Source organism: Pteronotus mesoamericanus, unplaced genomic scaffold (genome assembly GCF_021234165.1).
Source record: "Pteronotus mesoamericanus isolate MK-2021 breed Mesoamerican mustached bat unplaced genomic scaffold, CSHL_Meso_final contig_263, whole genome shotgun sequence".
Taxonomy (NCBI): domain Eukaryota; kingdom Metazoa; phylum Chordata; class Mammalia; order Chiroptera; family Mormoopidae; genus Pteronotus; species Pteronotus mesoamericanus.
This window is the reverse complement of record NW_026555112.1, coordinates 6,334,371-6,352,252: the sequence shown is the minus strand read 5'-3', so window position 1 is coordinate 6,352,252 and position 17,882 is coordinate 6,334,371. Positions and strand designations below refer to the sequence as shown.

General features: G+C 35.3%; 1 protein-coding gene across 2 annotated transcripts in view; it reads left to right on the top strand.

The window, feature by feature from the left end:
- The window catches only part of HCFC2 (host cell factor C2), a 41,544-nt gene extending 33,825 nt beyond the window's left edge, over positions 1-7,719 (top strand). For both annotated transcript variants that reach the window (XM_054574606.1, XM_054574607.1), the window contains exons 13-15: positions 1,681-1,821; positions 3,226-3,411; positions 4,039-7,719. In XM_054574606.1, coding sequence (XP_054430581.1) covers positions 1,681-1,821; positions 3,226-3,411; positions 4,039-4,353 — 642 coding nt within the window. In that variant the 3' untranslated portion in view covers positions 4,354-7,719. The remainder of the gene's footprint in view (positions 1-1,680; positions 1,822-3,225; positions 3,412-4,038) is intronic.
- The last annotated feature ends 10,163 nt before the right edge of the window (positions 7,720-17,882 follow it).

Below are 17,882 nucleotides of genomic sequence, written 5' to 3'. Positions count from 1 at the left end.
AACATATACATTCCTATTTCACCTGAGTCCACACTACAGTGCTAGATGAATTTTTCCAGGTGTGGGGCTACAGACAATTTTTACTTTCTTCTTTATGCTTTTAATATTCTTCTGTAATGAAATATGTTACTTTCATAATCAGAAATGTGTATGTGCATATATAGGTGTATATATAAATTACGTTAATGGTTTTAAGAGTAAAAGTTATGTTACAGAAAGTAAAAGTTGAATGGCTATATCACTAGCAACAACAGAACAACAGAATATTTTGCAGTATTGGGTTAGATATGCCTATAGGATATCCCATTAATCTCTGACATTGGGTTGTTTTGTGGAAGGCCAGAATTGATCTGCCTGGCGCCAAACTTAAAATACTAAAATGTGCCTCACAAATATACCAAGACTATCTTAATTAGATAAATATAAGGACAGTACATATTTGTGTGCATGTGTATCTATATACTTTTTAATTTATTTTTAAATTACCAATCATTTCAATTTTATTGCTGTGAGCTAGAGTTTTTATTTGACCTAATATTTACTCTTTAGAGTCTTCAAGAATTGTCTATATCTTTAGCTTTTTCCAATCATGATTTTGTGGATTTTGGAAATATATTTACCTTCATCAGCTTTTACCTTTGCAGAATGTTAAGTTTTAGTGTTCTTAGACTTTTCACAGAGAATTGTTATTAAAATTAACTTTTTTCTCTTAAATCTACTTTGCAATGCATCAGCCAGAATATTAATATTTATTATTTCAGTTGGAGCCTGTTTTATAAAAATTGTTGTGTTTCTACAACATTAAAAATGAAAACAAGCTCAAAGCTATTCCTTTCTTTAAAAAATAGACCTTAAACACTCATAGTTAGCTCCCTTTGTCATGTGTGATAGCCTAAATAACAAATAATGTCAATTATAAGCATGTACCTCTACTGTTATATATTTAAGACAAAAATAAATAACTGAAGTGCACATTTGTTTTGAGCTTCTGGAAACAGTATCTCATTTATAAAGAAGATGGCTTAAAAAGCTTAGTTCCAGGGATAAGTATAATTCACTTATCACTAAAAGTAGCTTAAGGTAGAGGAAGTTTGTTTGTTTTAAAGCAAGGTAAAAAATGTGAAACTGTTTAATTTGCTCCTCTTTAGTATATATACTAAAATATACTCAAATTGCATTTTAGTTTTGAACATTTTTTCTCCTTTTAGGTTTGGAGATTCACAGGTATTTCAAGTGCAAAGATCACTGCATTTCTGCTAGTTGTTTTTGAATCCAGAAATAAGCCAACTTAGAATGACTTTTTTTTCTTATTAGCTCCTTTTGGAGCAAGTTATAATGTCACACTAAAGGGATTACATTTTCTGAGAGAGTCTCTGAAATGACAGTGTTCTATAAAACAGCTGGCGTTTGAACATACCACTGATGGGAAAGCACGCTAACTCGAGCTAGGTTGGTCGTACAGAGCTACTGACTCGGAGAATGCCTGTCACTCCCTATGTTTGAATTGGCGTCCCTGTTCCACTGTCAGTTGACCTAATCTGCTAAGAGTTTACTTATGAACTATTAATGTTGGGTTTACCCATATACCTACCTGTAGATCACTGCATGGATTTATTAAATTGTGAAATTTATTACATGCTCAATAAGAGTCTTCATAAATTTTTCTTCCTCTGAAATTAGAAAGAGACTCCTTCCAATCCAGCAGCCACAATGAAAGCAGGAGGAGAACGGCAGTGGTGTGATGTAGGAATTTTTAAAAATAATACAGCTTTGGTGAGCCAGTTTTATTTGCTGCCAAAAGGGAAGCAAAGCATCTCAAAGGTACCTATTGATACATTTTCTACACTGTAAGTTATAAGCCTCAAGAATGCGGGTTTTATTTCATTACTTTGATTGGAGTCCCTTGAATGTGGGAAATTGGAACCTCACCGTCTATAATTGAGAACTCTATAATATATACCTAATTACCTTGTATTCTCTTTAAAGGACCTTTTTATAGAATATATCAAAAGCAGGTCACTTTAAAAAATCTTGTACAATCACTGGGCTGGATTTTGAGTCATAAATTATATAGTCTGGCTGGTAAGATAAAGATTTTTTGAAATATCTCTAATTTTGTGATGTGATGTGTTTAGAAAATAGAGTATTTTTTCATACTCTGAACTTTATTTCTGATTTCACAATTAAAAAGTTTAAAAGCCCCTGTAGACTAATGAATACAATTTAATTTTCCCTTGATCCTGAAATCCCCTAAAGAGGAACATGAATTTATATTTGACATTAACCCTATAAGAATTGTGAAATAGAAAACAGCTTCAAAGCATACTGAACCATTTTTTTTTAAATCTGCATTGGGAGCTTTCAGAGAGAATTGCCAAGGAGATAGATATTCAGTTTGAATCTCCCAAAGATCTGCATAAATGCAGAATATTTCATTTATCATATTTTAGTTTTTTTAATATTACTTTTGGTGTCCCTCTTTTTCATATTGAGTTCATCTAATTCCTGGGGAAAAAATAGAAATCTTGGTTACTAATTTGTTGGTATTACGCCTAATAAAATTTCTGGCTGCAGTTTGATTTCATATATAAGGAAATATCCATGTAAGGTCCGAGCAGCTACGTATTTTTCCCAAAAAGTAAAAAGAGCTTAATATTTAGAACGAGTAAACTTGGGTTTCAGTGATTAATTCCAGCATTCAACAGTGTGACCTTGGACAAGTTACTCATTTAACTTTTCTGAGACTCAGTTTCCTCATCCATAAAATAGAGATGACATAACTCCCTTAAAAAGGGATGATACATTGGTGCTACATGTTTCACACATGTGCAGTAAGAGTTGGGGGAAATATGTAAAAAATATTTTTAAAGTTGTGTTATAATCTTCCTACCCAGAGTATGAAATCCAGTTATTTTAATTATTTATTCAGCATGGAGATGAGATAGTTATTACCTTGTTTATAGTGGTTGTTAATTTTTGCTACCTACGTGCTCTTCATATACAGAATACCCTTACAGTTCTTATAAGCAGTGATTCTCAGCTGGAAAGGGCACTTTTTCTCGGAATAAGAATCACCAATTTTGTCTTAGTTGCTTTTGTATTGGAGGGGCTCATCCATATGTGATAAGAGGGAAATAAATGTGAACTCGAACCATAAAACTTAATTCATTCTTTAAAAGTTTTAACTAAAAATAATTGCACTTTTTCTTTACTGTTACATTTTAGATAGGAAATGCAGACGTACCTGACTACAGTTTACTTAAGAAACAAGACCTTGTTCCAGGGACAGGATACAGATTCAGGGTTGCTGCTATCAATGGTTGTGGAATAGGCCCTTTCAGCAAAATCAGTGAATTTAAAACTTGTATTCCCGGTTTTCCTGGAGCCCCTTCTGCAGTCAGAATTTCAAAGGTGAGATGTCAGGTTAAGACTTGGTGACTTAAATTATTGAAACTATGTGCATGAAATAAAATTGTCAGTTTAGAGATTCTTGTTAGTGTCCAATGTAATGAGAGATACTAAAAAGGGGAAAATTAAAATTTTTTAAAATATATTTTTACTGATCATTCACAATATTTTTAAAGACCAAATTTCAAGCAGAATTACAACATCCAAATTATAGAAATTCGGGGAAATCTGGTATGCTTCTTAATATTAATTTTGTTCTTGTTGTTTATGGAACCAAAAAGTTTGTGTTGGAAAATTTTAATGGAATACATGAAATTGGATTATATTTTATCCTAAGGTCCTACCTCACCTTAGAGAGGAAAAGGTCTGCTTCCAAGCAAGAAAAATCCCTTTCTTGGGATAGTACAGGCAGGCATTTAAGCCTAGGTATGTTTTTGAAAAGTGGACATAAATTAAACATTTGCAGATCCAATTAAGGTAGGTTTTTAAAACTCAACAATAAAAGTTCTAACGTCTAATGCAATTACCTTAGCAAAAGCAGCATTTTGTGTTGTAAAGATAGAATCAACGTAAGTGATAGTAGAGAAAACTTCAGAACCTTCACCTGTTTTTTTCCCTCCTCTCTTCAAGAATGTTGAGGGTATCCATCTTTCCTGGGAACCTCCAACTTCGCCTTCTGGAAATATTTTGGAATATTCAGCCTACTTGGCGATCCGCACAGCACAAATACAAGATAATCCAAGTCAACTTGTGTTTATGAGGATTTATTGTGGTCTTAAGACATCATGTATAGTAACTGCTGGGCAACTTGCAAATGCACATATTGATTATACATCCAGACCTGCCATTGTGTTCAGGATATCAGCAAAGAATGAAAAGGGATATGGACCAGCTACACAAGTTCGATGGCTTCAAGGTAACAGTAAAAAAGCACCTTTAAATTGAATTTCTTTTTTACTAAAGCTATTTGTGATTATGATTATTTATTAGTAACTGGTTATGAAGATTTGTCACTTAAAAGAGTATTCTTTGTATTTCTAGCAGTTATGAATTTGAATTTGTAAGTTGTTCTTAAAATGTATTTGCTCAATTCTAGATCCAAATAAAAACAAAAGAAGCAAAGACTCTCTGAGAATTAGTATATGGATTCTTCATTATAGTTATAGCTTTTTCACAAAGGAAAATAGTAAGATAAAAGCTAGAAGGTTTTATTACCCCAGTATATTTTATAAAGGCCACGTCACTCAGTCATCTTAGAGTTGTCAAGGTGATTCTGGTAACTGGCTGTTGTACAACGTGCTGTCGTACATAGTAAATGTTCTCTATGTTGTAAAGGCCCTGTCTTTGCGTGCCCCCGAACTTTATTGTGTATGAGCGGTGTTCCTCTAACAGCTGTCTTCTACTGGATAATAGAATGTTTGTGATATTAATTGTAGCAGCCATTTAATTTCTTTGTTTATCTACAGTTAGCACAGAGCTTAAGAAATTGAAAAAAAGGCAAGTTCAGAGACTCTGCTTTTGAATTTTTTTTATTTTCCAAGAATCATAGCAAAATATAGTGGGTTTTCTTGATTCATACCAAGGTGATATATTGGAATATATTTTTGGCCAAAGCACTCAATTTTGGCCCTTAATTTCTTAATTAATAGATGAGAGAGTTAAAAAAAATTTTACCTATAAGTCCCCTTTTAGCACTTAAATTCTGTATTTTCATCAGAATGAAGTATATCCTTGAACAATTTAACCTCTGTTTTCCTGGTCCTAACTTTTCTTTTGCTGAAATTAAAACATTCATAATTTAAAATCAAAATTAAAGTATATGTCCCCCTTATTGCAGAAAGGAATAAGCACCTTAAAAGGACACAAATTTTGAAATAGTGTTTTAAACATTTGTAAGATTTTTGTAAATGCTCTAAATGTTTTATTTTTGCATTATTTTTACCTCGAAATTGTATAAACTTTTTTACAACTGAAACATAAGCATTAGGTAGCTTACTCAGGTTCCATTACAACCTTAAAGACCCAGATAGGCATTATGCATACTCTGCCACAGACAGCCTGTTTTAAACCTTTTAGAAATTTCATGGTTTCACTGCCTATTCAAATCGGGAATCAATATACAGAGCAATAATTGAAGAAAAGATATTTCCAACTAGGAGCTGCAGTAACTGCAGGGGCACAGGTCTCTCTTTTTTATACCGTGTAACCTTACGCCAGTGTAGTTTGAGTAGCTATGTCCTCCAACTTCATGTATAATACTCCCAGAAAAGATAGATTTAATAAATGTGCAGAATTGATATATATGTATGTTCCAGTTACTAATTTAAAGTGTATAGAATATTTTAATATATAATTTTTGTAAAGAGCTGGGATTTTTATACTACAGTATTTGTAATTAATGTGTTTCACTAATTAAGTTTCTCTTGAAGAAAATATGCAAATTGTTAGATGCGTAATGAGTGATTTCCAAACTCTAAAGGTAAAATAAATGCACTACTATGGTGTTGTTAGAATACCCTTTTTTGTGACTGTATGAATCCTTAATTTTTAAATGTGTACTTTACAAACAATGTTTACAAGGAGCTTCTCTGGTTTGTTATCCCAGCACCTTCCTTGGTGAGAGCTTCATTCTGCATTTGTTTAACTCATATGCTTTGCTTTTAGCATATGCTTGCTTTTTTCACTAGTAGAATTTTAACTTACCTCATTATTATGTTTGTAATCATTTGTATAGCTTCCATAATGTGTTTGATATAGTCTAAACAAATACGTAACCAAAGTTAAAATAAACGGTAAGCAATTTTGCACATATTAAATGCTAGGGTTTGTTGTATATGTGTGCGCATTTAGTTATAAAAAGAGTAAGAATGGAAAGCTATAGCAAGTATATGTTTCAAGCCCAATTATTTTAAAGATCTGTTCATTTCATTAGAAAAAGGTCTGGCTTTTACCCCTTATTCTTTGCATTAACAGTTTGCATCTTGAAGCACTTCTCTTAATGACAAGAAATAAGCTGACTTTAAGCAAAGAATAGAGTATTTGTTCAAGTGTACGCGTTTATACCTATTTAGTATTTGGTTTAATTTACTTTGCTTAAATGCCTCTATTGTTATAAACCAGGAGGTGAATATGAACCTTTGGTTCTAACATTTTATTTTCTAGAGAGAAAGGCATTCTTTTTCTACCAGGGGATTTGTTAAAATAACTCATATTTTTACTTTGAGGATTAGACCAGAGTCTGATATTTTTTTAGCATTTGTACATGAAGTACTAGCCACATTTATCTCTCTGATAAGTGATTGGTGACTGAAAGATGCCGCCGAGAAATCTCAGTGGCTTTTTCATTAACAGTTAATAAGAGATCTTTGACCTGTGTGTTCATGACTAGAATGGATTGGGGTAAATGATAAGAGAAGTGCATTTACCTTCTTATGATTGGCATGTTTTTAAGTGAAGATCCCTTTGAGTAGCAGTGGACTATATTATGCAGATATCATAGGAGGATTTACAATTATTTAAATTAGTTTCTTCTCCCAGCTGAATAAGCAATTCAGATGTACAAGTCTTTGCGCCACAGTCTTCTTCCTGGGCTCTGCAACTTTCATTCGCACATGTAGTAAAAAGATTTTGATGTTGCATGCTCTTAGAATTATGTTTTCTAAAATATTGTATTGGTCTCATTTCAGTTTAGTAAACTTTTGGCAATTTAACTAGAAATAGGGTATTATAAACTCACTTTCATCTGCATTTTTTAAAAAATGGAAATAATCTGATTGCATGTATAAGGCCCCCTTGCCCTATAACTGAATTACATAAATATAATCATCTATAAGAAGGTGAAACTGTTGATCCATTATTTCAAAGATTTGTAGACTAGCAAAGATTTGTTCTGATTAGAGATATGGTCTACTATAAAGAAGATATTTTTATTTTTAAAAATTGCAGCACTTGTAGCATAAAAATCATTTGTAACATTGGATATAAAGAGATTATTAGTATTTAAATTATTATAGTCATCTGGTCATAAATGAACTAGTTTGCAAAATGGACTTGGTCTTTGACCATTTAAGCAGGTATAACTGACAGTTATGTTTTCTAAGACTGATTTTAGGCAGTTTTATGTATTGTGTACCAATGATATGTAAAATAAAGCACCTTTTCTACTACAACCAATTACAGCTGTTATTTATTTTGAACTATGTGAAAGGAAAATTAGTGATGGCAGAGTAAATCTGTACAAATGTGGATTTTTATATTAGTCACTTAAAATAATATAGGCAGGTTCATGAAGAATGTATTGCGTCTAAAATCTTATTTCTAATTTAGTGGATGGTGTTTGGGAGTCATCGTCTTACAGGAGTGTAAAGCCAAACCCTAATTAGAGCTGAACTAGTATGCTTAGAAGTAAAAAAGCAAATGGCTCGAAACAACAGTCTTGACTTCTTGTCACCTCTTTTTTGTCTTCTTTTTACTCTTTAAATTTTTTTTATTGGCATATAATATTAGTTCCAGGTGTACAACATAGTGACTCAATATTACATACCTTCTAATATGATCACCACAGTAAGCCTAGTGCCCGTCCGTCGCCTTGCAAAGCTATGGCATAACTGACTGTTCCCTGTGGTGTACACTGTACATCCCCATGGCTTATTAACTTACGGTGGGAGTTTTGTACCCCTTATTCCTGTTCTCCTTTCCAGCCGCCTCTACAGCCCCCCTCTGGCAGCCATCGGCTTGTTCTCCGTTATCTGTGAGTCTGTTTCTGTCTGGTTGTATTTATTCATTTACTTTATGTTTTTAAACTCTAGATATAAGTGAAGTCTACTCAATCTTGAATTTTTTTGCCTTATGCTTTTCACCCATTTTTAACTCACAGCAGCCAGATTTCTGTCTTTTTACAACATCAGAATGGCTTTAGCAAAGGTCAGGGATAACTTCTCATTTCCCAGATCCAGTGAATTCTTTGACTGTATTTAGCCATGTCACTTGAAGCTCTTGACCAGTCTTTGGACACTTCCACAGTTTTTAGTTTCTGTGATGCCACGCCCCGCCTTTCGCTGTGCACCTTGGGTCCTCTTTCCCACTCCTGCTGGTCGCCATCCTTTTCTTTTTCAAGGTTCAGGTCAAAGGTTGCCAACCTGGTGATACCTTTTCTGACACACTCCACTTCCAGGTAGTTTTGACCTCTTCTTCTTGTCTCCGCGATGTCCTTTGTTGTATTTTCTGTCATAGTGGCCTCTAACTGCCTGCCCTTACTTGTTAGAATTGTTCTCTCCCTCTGCAGGATGGTAGGTCCCTGATTCAGACACTGGGTCTTTATATTTCTTCGATATTGCTCATTTAGCCGGTACTTAAATATTTTAACAAATTACTAAAAAAGATTGTTCCCTTTACATCTCTCCATACTTTCCCTCCCCCTTCTCAAGTTGGGGTAAAAATGGGAGGGAGGCTTTGAAAGGAAAAGAGGCTTTAGCAAATTTAATAAGGCTTTGGATGAAATACAGACTTCAGCTTTGACCTGCCCTATCCTATTACTTAAATTTGTAAGAGAAGTTCTGTGATAAATAAGGGATGTGTCACATGTTTGCTAGGCTAAGAGGGGTTTAATATAAGTATGTATAGATCTCAAGAGGAAGTCTTTGGTCTAAAAAGACCTGAGCATTTAGTGAAATCAGGGGACATTGCTGGATTATGACTTTTAACATTAGATGATCAGGAGAATGAGCTAAAAATATTTTCAAAGTTAATCCCTCCAATTTCCATAGAGGAAAGCATGGGTAATTTTCTAACATTAGAAAGAAACTACCTGTTTTTAACATTTAAGCACAGAGAACTGCTGGAGGACACAGAACACTAGCATTAGAACCACACTGAATTCCATTACATATCAAATTAGATCACTCTTGTCACCTCTGAGCTTATCGGACCAAGGATTCCTACACTACTGGAAAACAAAATGACATTGGCACAGCTTCCTTCCGAGTTTCCCAGGTGTAGCTGGGAATGCCTATGCTTGTATATCCCTGTCACTCAGGGAGAGCCTTTTGTATCATACATGGAAAAACAGGAACTGCAACATTCGGGGGAGAAACAATAAATTCTGTAAACAGCAGGAAGAAAGAAAAGGCTATAAAATGCAAGGTTACTTCGTGTTCCAAATAGATTTCTTTCTGTTAATGGTATCCATTTGCTGCTTTTCCGACCTCTGCAGACATAAAATCAGGAAAGTGTCCACTCGTGGGTCTGTTACTCTCAGCGAGCGAGTGCGGCGAGGGTCTTTTTGTATTTGGTGTCTTGGATATCTTAAATTGAGCAAGAGTCTGGTACTTAAAGTTCATCACATTCACAGTCTGACTGCCTCTCATGCCAGTACCTCAGATTCAAAAGTCTTGAGAATACAGTTATGAAGCTTTTGGCCTTGGACAGAGAGAAGGCTAGGGAGTCATAGGTATGAGGTTGTGGAAGCAACAGAAGATTTCCTATTTCCTGATTTGATTTGCTGGTTCCGCAAAAAGTCTTGGCAGAATACTCAGAGATGTCAAGGGGTTTACGTATAACCTCTGAAGATAAATGCAAAAAGCATGAACTGGTGGCATATCAGATATGGAAGCTGTGGTCCCTCATGGTCCCTCATCCCACCCACTCCCCATCCTGGTCTCTACCACCCAGAAGCTAAAGGAGACATCATCCATTCCTCAGCCTGAGAATTGAGGAGGATACAAAGAAAACCCTCTGTGTCTGAGCATCACAAGTTAAAAAAAAAAAAAAAAAAAAAGGTAGCAGCTGGTATTTGTTTTTGATCATAGAGTTAATTCTTTCACTAGTAAATTGTGATCCAATAGATATCCAGCTCTGAGCAAGAGAATTATCAATTCCTCTGGGGAGATAGAGTCAAGTTCCCTAAGAACTTGAAAAAGGTTCTCTCCTCCTGTCTCTGTTTCTTACAGGAGAGGGAAGAAAAAGCCACAGGTATGGTAATTACCATCCAGTACAACATGGGTGAGCGTGGACCCCTGTGGCAGCATAGCATGTGAGAAAGTGGGCAGAGCGCTGAAGGTCCAGCTATTTGATCCAAAATCAATTTGCTGTCCGTTGCAGCCTGGCACCCCCTGGTGGCAGTTGCCCATTCCAGTTTAAACATGGGTGAGATTTGGGTCTTGTAGCCACGTCAGACTTTTAAAATAGTTGCAGCAATGCCTGGAGCTTTCTGATGAGCTGGCACCCTTGTGTTAGACCCAGGTGGTGAGACTGGACCTGGGGAATCTACTTTCTGCTTCCACATTTGCTGGGAGTGGTTTGCCAGGCAGGTACTGCCGGGCTCAGTCCACCTGTTGCGCCAGCTCCCTGACTCAAGAGAATCGCTTTAGCCTGCCCTGTTTGGGTACAGGGGATAGAGCGAATCATTCGAGATCTTTCTCTTTTTTCCAAATTTTTAAATTTGTACCAAAATTGATAGCCAATACCCTAAATCAGGAGAAATTGTACCTTAACTGTGTCTTGTTTTATCTGCAAAGTGTCACTGCCAGTGATGACCTTGGCAAAGACACGACTGAAGAATTGTCTATGACATTTGTGTGACCAGCCTGACACCTGTGACTGATCGAGGTGGAGAAACCGCCAATAGCCTATCCACTTTCTGCATTTTTGGATTACTTAGTACTTTAATGCACTATTAGAAGAATGTGCCAAAGGGAATTTGTACTTTTGAAAGTCAACAGAACTGAGTAAAGAGGCGGCATCCTTGTCAGTTTATTTTGGCATTTGCATCCTCTATCATTTCATTCTCACTTCATATAAATAATTAAACCCAGTGAACAAAGTAACCAGTTAACTAGAATCATGCCGGTGACTCTCAGCCTGCTTGGCAGAGTGGTACTATCACAGTGCTTAAAGGGTAGCCTCACTGGGTCCTGAGCCTACGGGAGCCTAGTTAACTTCTGTGAGGAATCGTCCATACACGCTCCATTTTTCATATTATCATGTGGTTCTTCCCCTCCAGTTACAATAATTGGCTAATTTGCAGTGAATGGCAGTGGCTGAAATATTAGGGAGATGTTCCCTCTCTTCGTTGATGAAATTATGTATCACATAACTGCATACCTTTTTTCTTTTATATAATTTGTTGTGAAATAAATGATCATGCATAGACTTAGCCATCAGCTGAAGAACTAGAACATTTTCAGATACCTAGAATCCCCCATTTCTCCTCCCTCCACATACACCATAAGAGGTAAACATTATTCTGGAGTTTTCTGTTAATAATTCCCATGTTTTTATTTATATCTACCATCTATGTATGTATCCCTTGTAAGTTGTTTAGATTTACCTGTTTCTGAACTGTTATGTAAGTAGTATTATGCTGTATGTATTCTTCTGTGACTGTTTTCTAACAGTCGTTTTTGAGGTTCCCATTCATGTATGCATGTAACTGTATTTCATTTGTTTTCACTGCTGTGTAGTATTCTGTTACATGACTATACCACAATTTATCTGTTCTCTTCATGGAGATTTGGGTTGTTTCCAGTTTTTGGTTACTAACAAACAATGCTCCTGTGTACATCTGCCAGTTACAATGGAAGCTCCATGCGGGCAGGGATTTTATCTGTTCTGTCGGATTTGGTCTGTTTAGACATTCACAATGTCCAGAACAATGCCTGGCCCATGGTCGTTACTCCACATATATTGGAGGAATGAACGGATTCTTGTATATATATCCTGGTGGCACTTTTGCAAGGGTTGTTCTAGGGCAGTTCTTTTCAAAGTGTGGCCTAGGGACCTCTCAGGGTCCCTGAGGTCCCTTCAGGGGGTCTTTGAGGGCAAAACTCTTTTCATAAAAACAGTAGATGTTGTTTGTCCTTTTCACTCTCATTCTTCATGAATTTAAATGTTTTCTGGATATACAATGACATCACACAGCTAATCAAGTGTGTACTTGTGTTTTTTTGTGTTTTGAAAATGTCTCTTTAATTTCTGATATGGCAAATGTTTATAAATATAACCCGCATGTACAACAGCAGTTTGAGATCCTTAGTAACTTTTAAGGATGTTAAGAGGTCTTAAAGCCAAACATTTGAGTACCGCTGCTGTAAGAAGCAGGTTTTACTTGGTCACGCTGAGCTGCCTTCTAAAGGATTTGTATCAGTTGACACCCCCACCGGCAGTGGCTGACGGTTGTTGCTCCACATTTCAGAAACACTTGGTCTTGACTGACTTTTGTGCTTGTCAGTTGGATGACTACTATTATACATTGTTCCTTAAATGTGGGTTTAATTCACATTTTCCTGATTACTAATAAGATTGATGTTTTTCCTCACAAAAAGGAAACACCAGAGTTTCCTCTTATGTGAAATACCTATTCATGCATTTTGCCCATTTTTCTTTTTGGTGTGTTTTTTTTTCAGATTCATATGATTTCTTCATATATTCTGGATACCGATTCTTATAATTTAAACATGTTGCATATATCTTCTAGTTTGTGTATTATCTTTTGTAATTGTATTGAATCTATTGACCAACTTGGAGAAAATTGATCTTTTCAATAGTGTCTTCCTAGTCCAAAACATTGTATGTCTCTCCATTTATTTGGTCTTTTAATATCTCTCAATAAACTTTAATAATTTTTCTCCATAAAGGCCTTCATGTCTTCTATTAGATTTCTCCCTAGGCATTTTATATTTTTTAATGCTATGGTAAGTTGTTGTTTTTTTTTAATTACACTTTCTATCTAACTGGTTGTTGCTGATTGTAGATATATTGATGCTATATGTTGATTTGGGATCCAGCAACCATGCTAAACTTGTATTAGTTTTAATACCGTATCTAGATGTTATTTTGAAACATTTATATAATTATATCATATGCAAATAAGGAAGTTTTCTTCCTTTCTGATCTTTATACCTTTAAAAAAATTCTTTTTACATTTCTGCACTGCCTAGGACTTCTAGTACAGTTGAAAAGAACTGATAATGAACATCCTTATCTTAGCCCTGATTTAAAGGGAATGCCTTCAACATTGCAGTTCGGTATTTTTTTCCCCCACAGATGGATTTTATGGGGTTAAGGAGATTCTCTTCTAATTGTACTTTGCTAATAATTTTATTATGAATGGATCTTGAATTTATTCCTTTTTATCATCTGTTTAAATGGTGGAATTGTTTTCTTTTTAATGTTAATGTATAAAATTATGGTATTTGATTTTTTAATACTGAACCAACCTTTAATTTCTAGGATAAACCCAACTTGGTCATATGTATGTATATGTGACCAAGTGTGTACATGCATGCACTTTAATATGTTGCTGGACTCAATTTGCCAATGTTTTGTTTAGGATATTTGCTCCTATGTTCATAAGTGAAATCAGCCTATAACACTCCTTTCATATCTGGTTGTTATATCAAGGTTAGACTAACCTCATGAAATGAGTTTTTGAATTGTCTAGAGGAGTTTCTGATTGGACCTTGCCTTTAAAACCTGTTACCATTCAGAGAGTAATTTTAACTGTTGCTTCCATTTCTTTAGGGGTTATAGGATCATTAGGATTTTATATTATTGAGTCAGTTTTGTATATGTACAGCCAAAGTGAGCATGTCAGTTTTGATTAATAATTTTTCTAGTGATTTCTTCATTTCATCTTAAATTTTTCTGATATGAATTTAGCCATATTATCTTTTAGTTTCCATATCTGTAGTTTGACCCTTTTTCATTCCTATGAGTTTATTTGTGCCCTTTTAAAAAAAATTAATTCTCCCAGAACTTTGAATATTTTTTAAAGTTATTTCCAAATGCCAGTGGTGTGTTACAGTTATCTACTTGTTTTTTGGTGGAGATGTTGGGGACTAACGTGTTAACAGTTGTTTTAATTTTTATTATCATTTTGCCAGAGAATATGAGCTATAAGGTTTTGGTTTTCTGAAATTCAAGGAGAGTTTTATGATGTGTCATGTGATTGGTTTTCATACATCTTCCACACATACATGAATAGAATGGTATATTCCCCAATTGTGGACCATAGTGTCCATTAGATCAGACTTGTCAGTTGTGCTGTGTGGATCTTCTTTACTGATTTACTTTATACTTGATTTCTTATTTGCTGAGCCTCAAGATCTCATTGTGATAGATTTCTCAATATCTCTTGAAGTTGTCATTAGTTGCTTGCTTTCTCTTTTGGCTCTATTATGAGATACATACTACCATATTTTCCATGTATAATGTGCACCCACGTTTTTGACCCAAACTTTCAGGAAAAAAATCTTTCATTTTCAGTGTTTTATTTATTTATATTTAGAAACAAAACTGGTTATCCTATTCCAGGGTATTATTTTGCATATGGATATCATTATTGCTTTCTAGAGTTACACTTTTAACACATAAGCATAAACAAAAACATTTATATAGATACAGAATTAGTACTACCCGTGTATAATGAGTATCTTTTTTCCCTGAAAAATTTGGGCATAAAGGTGCACATTATACACTGCAAAATACAGTAATTTAGAATTCTATCTTCCCCGGTGAACTGAACCCTTTATAATTATGCAGGGACTATGTATGGCTGTTGCCTTTGTTGTTGTTGTTACTTACTATAGCATGGTTTTAGCTGCTCTTTATCTGAGTATCTTAGATCTTTGTAGGGTTTTTTTTCTCCATGTGACGCATGATTTTTCAAAAAATTTTTATTTTTTATTGTTGTTCAAGTACAGTTGTCTCCATTACCCCCCCCCCATACACACACACTCTACTCCCTCTCCCCTGCCCATCCCCACCTCCCACCCCTGATCCTGTCCCCTTTGGCTTTGTCCATGTGTCTTTTATTCATGTTCCTTGCCAACCCTTCCCCTATTTTCCCCCCATTATCTCTCACCCCTCTCCCCTCTGATTACTGTCAGTTTGTTCTTTATTTCAACGTCTCTGGTTATATTTTGCTTACTTGTTTTGTTGATTAGGTTCCACTTATAGGTGAGGTTTGTTGGTTTTATAGTGATACCTCGTTTGCAAGAAGGCACTTAAAAGACCAAAGAAAATCTCTTTTTAACTGTACAGTTTCGTACATTTATTTTGATTACAAATAAAAGTTGGATTTATTTCTAGGTCCTCATTATAGCTTACGTCTTTTTTTTTTTTTTTTTTTTGTCTACTCCCCGCTTCTTGCCTTGCCTTCATTTTTCACTTTCTTTTTTCCAATTATATTTTTTCCTGTGAGTTCCATTTGGTTTACAAATCTCGTTTGTTCTCTTTGTAACCTTTTGCTCATTATTCAAATTTCCCATGCTTCTCTTCCTTCATACCTCGTTCCTTTTTCCTATAGAGTCCTCGTGGGTGATTCCACTGCTGTATAAACTGTTGTTTTCCACTCATGGTGCCATTTCCCCTTGAGTTTAGTGGTGTTTTAAGCTTATTCTCCTTGGAAAATAGGAATTATTTGAAGTATGGACTGAAATTGAAATCTTTTGAGATTTTCTCTGCTACATATCGTGTGGCTACCAAGATGAAACCATGTTATCAGCCTGAAGGTTCTGCGATTTCAGATCACAAACTTTGAGGGCCAGCTCATACGAATTTGAGTGCTGGAATTTATCCCCCTCCACCCAGCACCAAAATTGAGACGGGCACATTTCCTACTTGTCCACTCACTGTGGTGGCCCTCGACTCCAGGGAGCCTTAGGCTTCATGTCCAGGCCTCAACTGCTGTTTCACGGCCTCGAGTTCAGCCGAATTCTCAGGGCAGAGCAGGCTTTGGTGCTGGCTTCCCTCACAGGTTACCATTTTCGCTTCATCTTTGGAGTTGGTAGATGACATTCATTTCAACTCAGTGATGTATTTTAAGTATTGTGTATAATTTAACATTACTTTATATTGTTGCTTATATTTTATCCAGCATTTGGTTTTGTAAACTGAGTTACCGAGGGTTTCTAAGCTGCCTTCCAATGGGAAATGAAGTCTAACATTAAAATTTGCTTTATTTTGCCCTCAATGTAAGTAGGAAATACGGTCGTTTGTAGTCTATACAGATCTATAGGATGCCTAGTTCTCTCCTTTGCACTGTCCTGCAAGACAGCACTTTTATGAGGCTGCTACTTGCAAGTTTAGAAAGAAAGATACCATTTTTTAAAACTTACACTCTTCCTTCAAAGGAACAGTTCTGCCATTTCTTTAAATGGCTGTTAGCCCAAATATTACCCCATTTGTGTTCTTTGATTAGTCATTGCTTTGGTTTGAAAAAAAGGATTTGGATTTGGTTTCTTGTAAACCGACCATTGGGGATTATATATGCATGAATAAACTTTCTTGGCATACCTGTCGTGGCTGAAAGGCAGTCTCTGACTTATCCTTGCCCAACAACTTGTTTTCAATCAATTACCCAGTGTTTATGGTTCAGAAATACCTTTCATTCACATGTACTTTGAACTCTGGGAAACAGGTGCAAAAAGAAAGATAGAAAATTGTTACTGTTTGTTTTAGAGAACACTGAAAGACGACCTAAGTTATACCTTAAAGAGGCAAGTGGTGTAGTGTTAGAAATTTTTAATCTTATGTATTTTTGTGGAAGATGGAGGAATTACCTATCAATTTAGAACTTCTATTCCTAAAACTAATTCGCAGCCATTTGGTTACTACAGGCAGAGCCAGCATATATTTTACTGACTTTTTTTTTTGGCATACTTGCTGGCATTAAATAACCTCGGTATAGGAGTTACTGCAATACATTGCTTGCTCAAATATCTAAGGAATATGCAGTGCAGAAGGAAATTGTTTCTGGAAGTAACGTCACAGGCATGTTTTTGAAGAAAGGAAAATCCCAAAGATGCTACACAGTAGGAGGAAAATAAATACAAATAGCTTAAACATCATTATACCCAAGTATATGACATTAGGAAGGTGAAATTCTGATGTAAAGCATCTCCATTATAATGAGGAAGTGAGGAGATAGATAGAAGCTAGTAAAGTCTCTTCTGTGACTTAGTCTCTGGAGCCCATTTCTCTCTTAGATACTCATAGAAGCAGTATGTACAGAGTTACTTAAAAAAAAACACCTTTAGGTTAATGTAGGGCCTTAAATACTTACAAAGTTTTGAGGGAAAGAAAATGTGACATTCAGTTCAGTGCAACAGAAGCCAAGAAAGAAACCATCACCAACTACCTCTTATGTGGACAAAAAGAGATCACATCCCTAACATGTGCGGAATGCAAATATTCTTTCAGAGTGTGAAAGCCATATAAACCAAAGCTGGCATGGTTTTACCTACTTGCAGGGTTTTAGTCAGCACTACTAGTGAATTATTAAATTTAGAAATTTGTTTTGGTACATATTGATATAAATTTTAAAGTCATCTAACTTTTCTCTATCTTGATTCTTAAACATAACCCAATCTTTAAACTAATTTTTGAGAAACAATCTGATAACCAAAGACCAATTGCTTTTTATCAATTATATAGTGACATACTGCCTGGATCAGATGGAAGATATTTCAAAAATA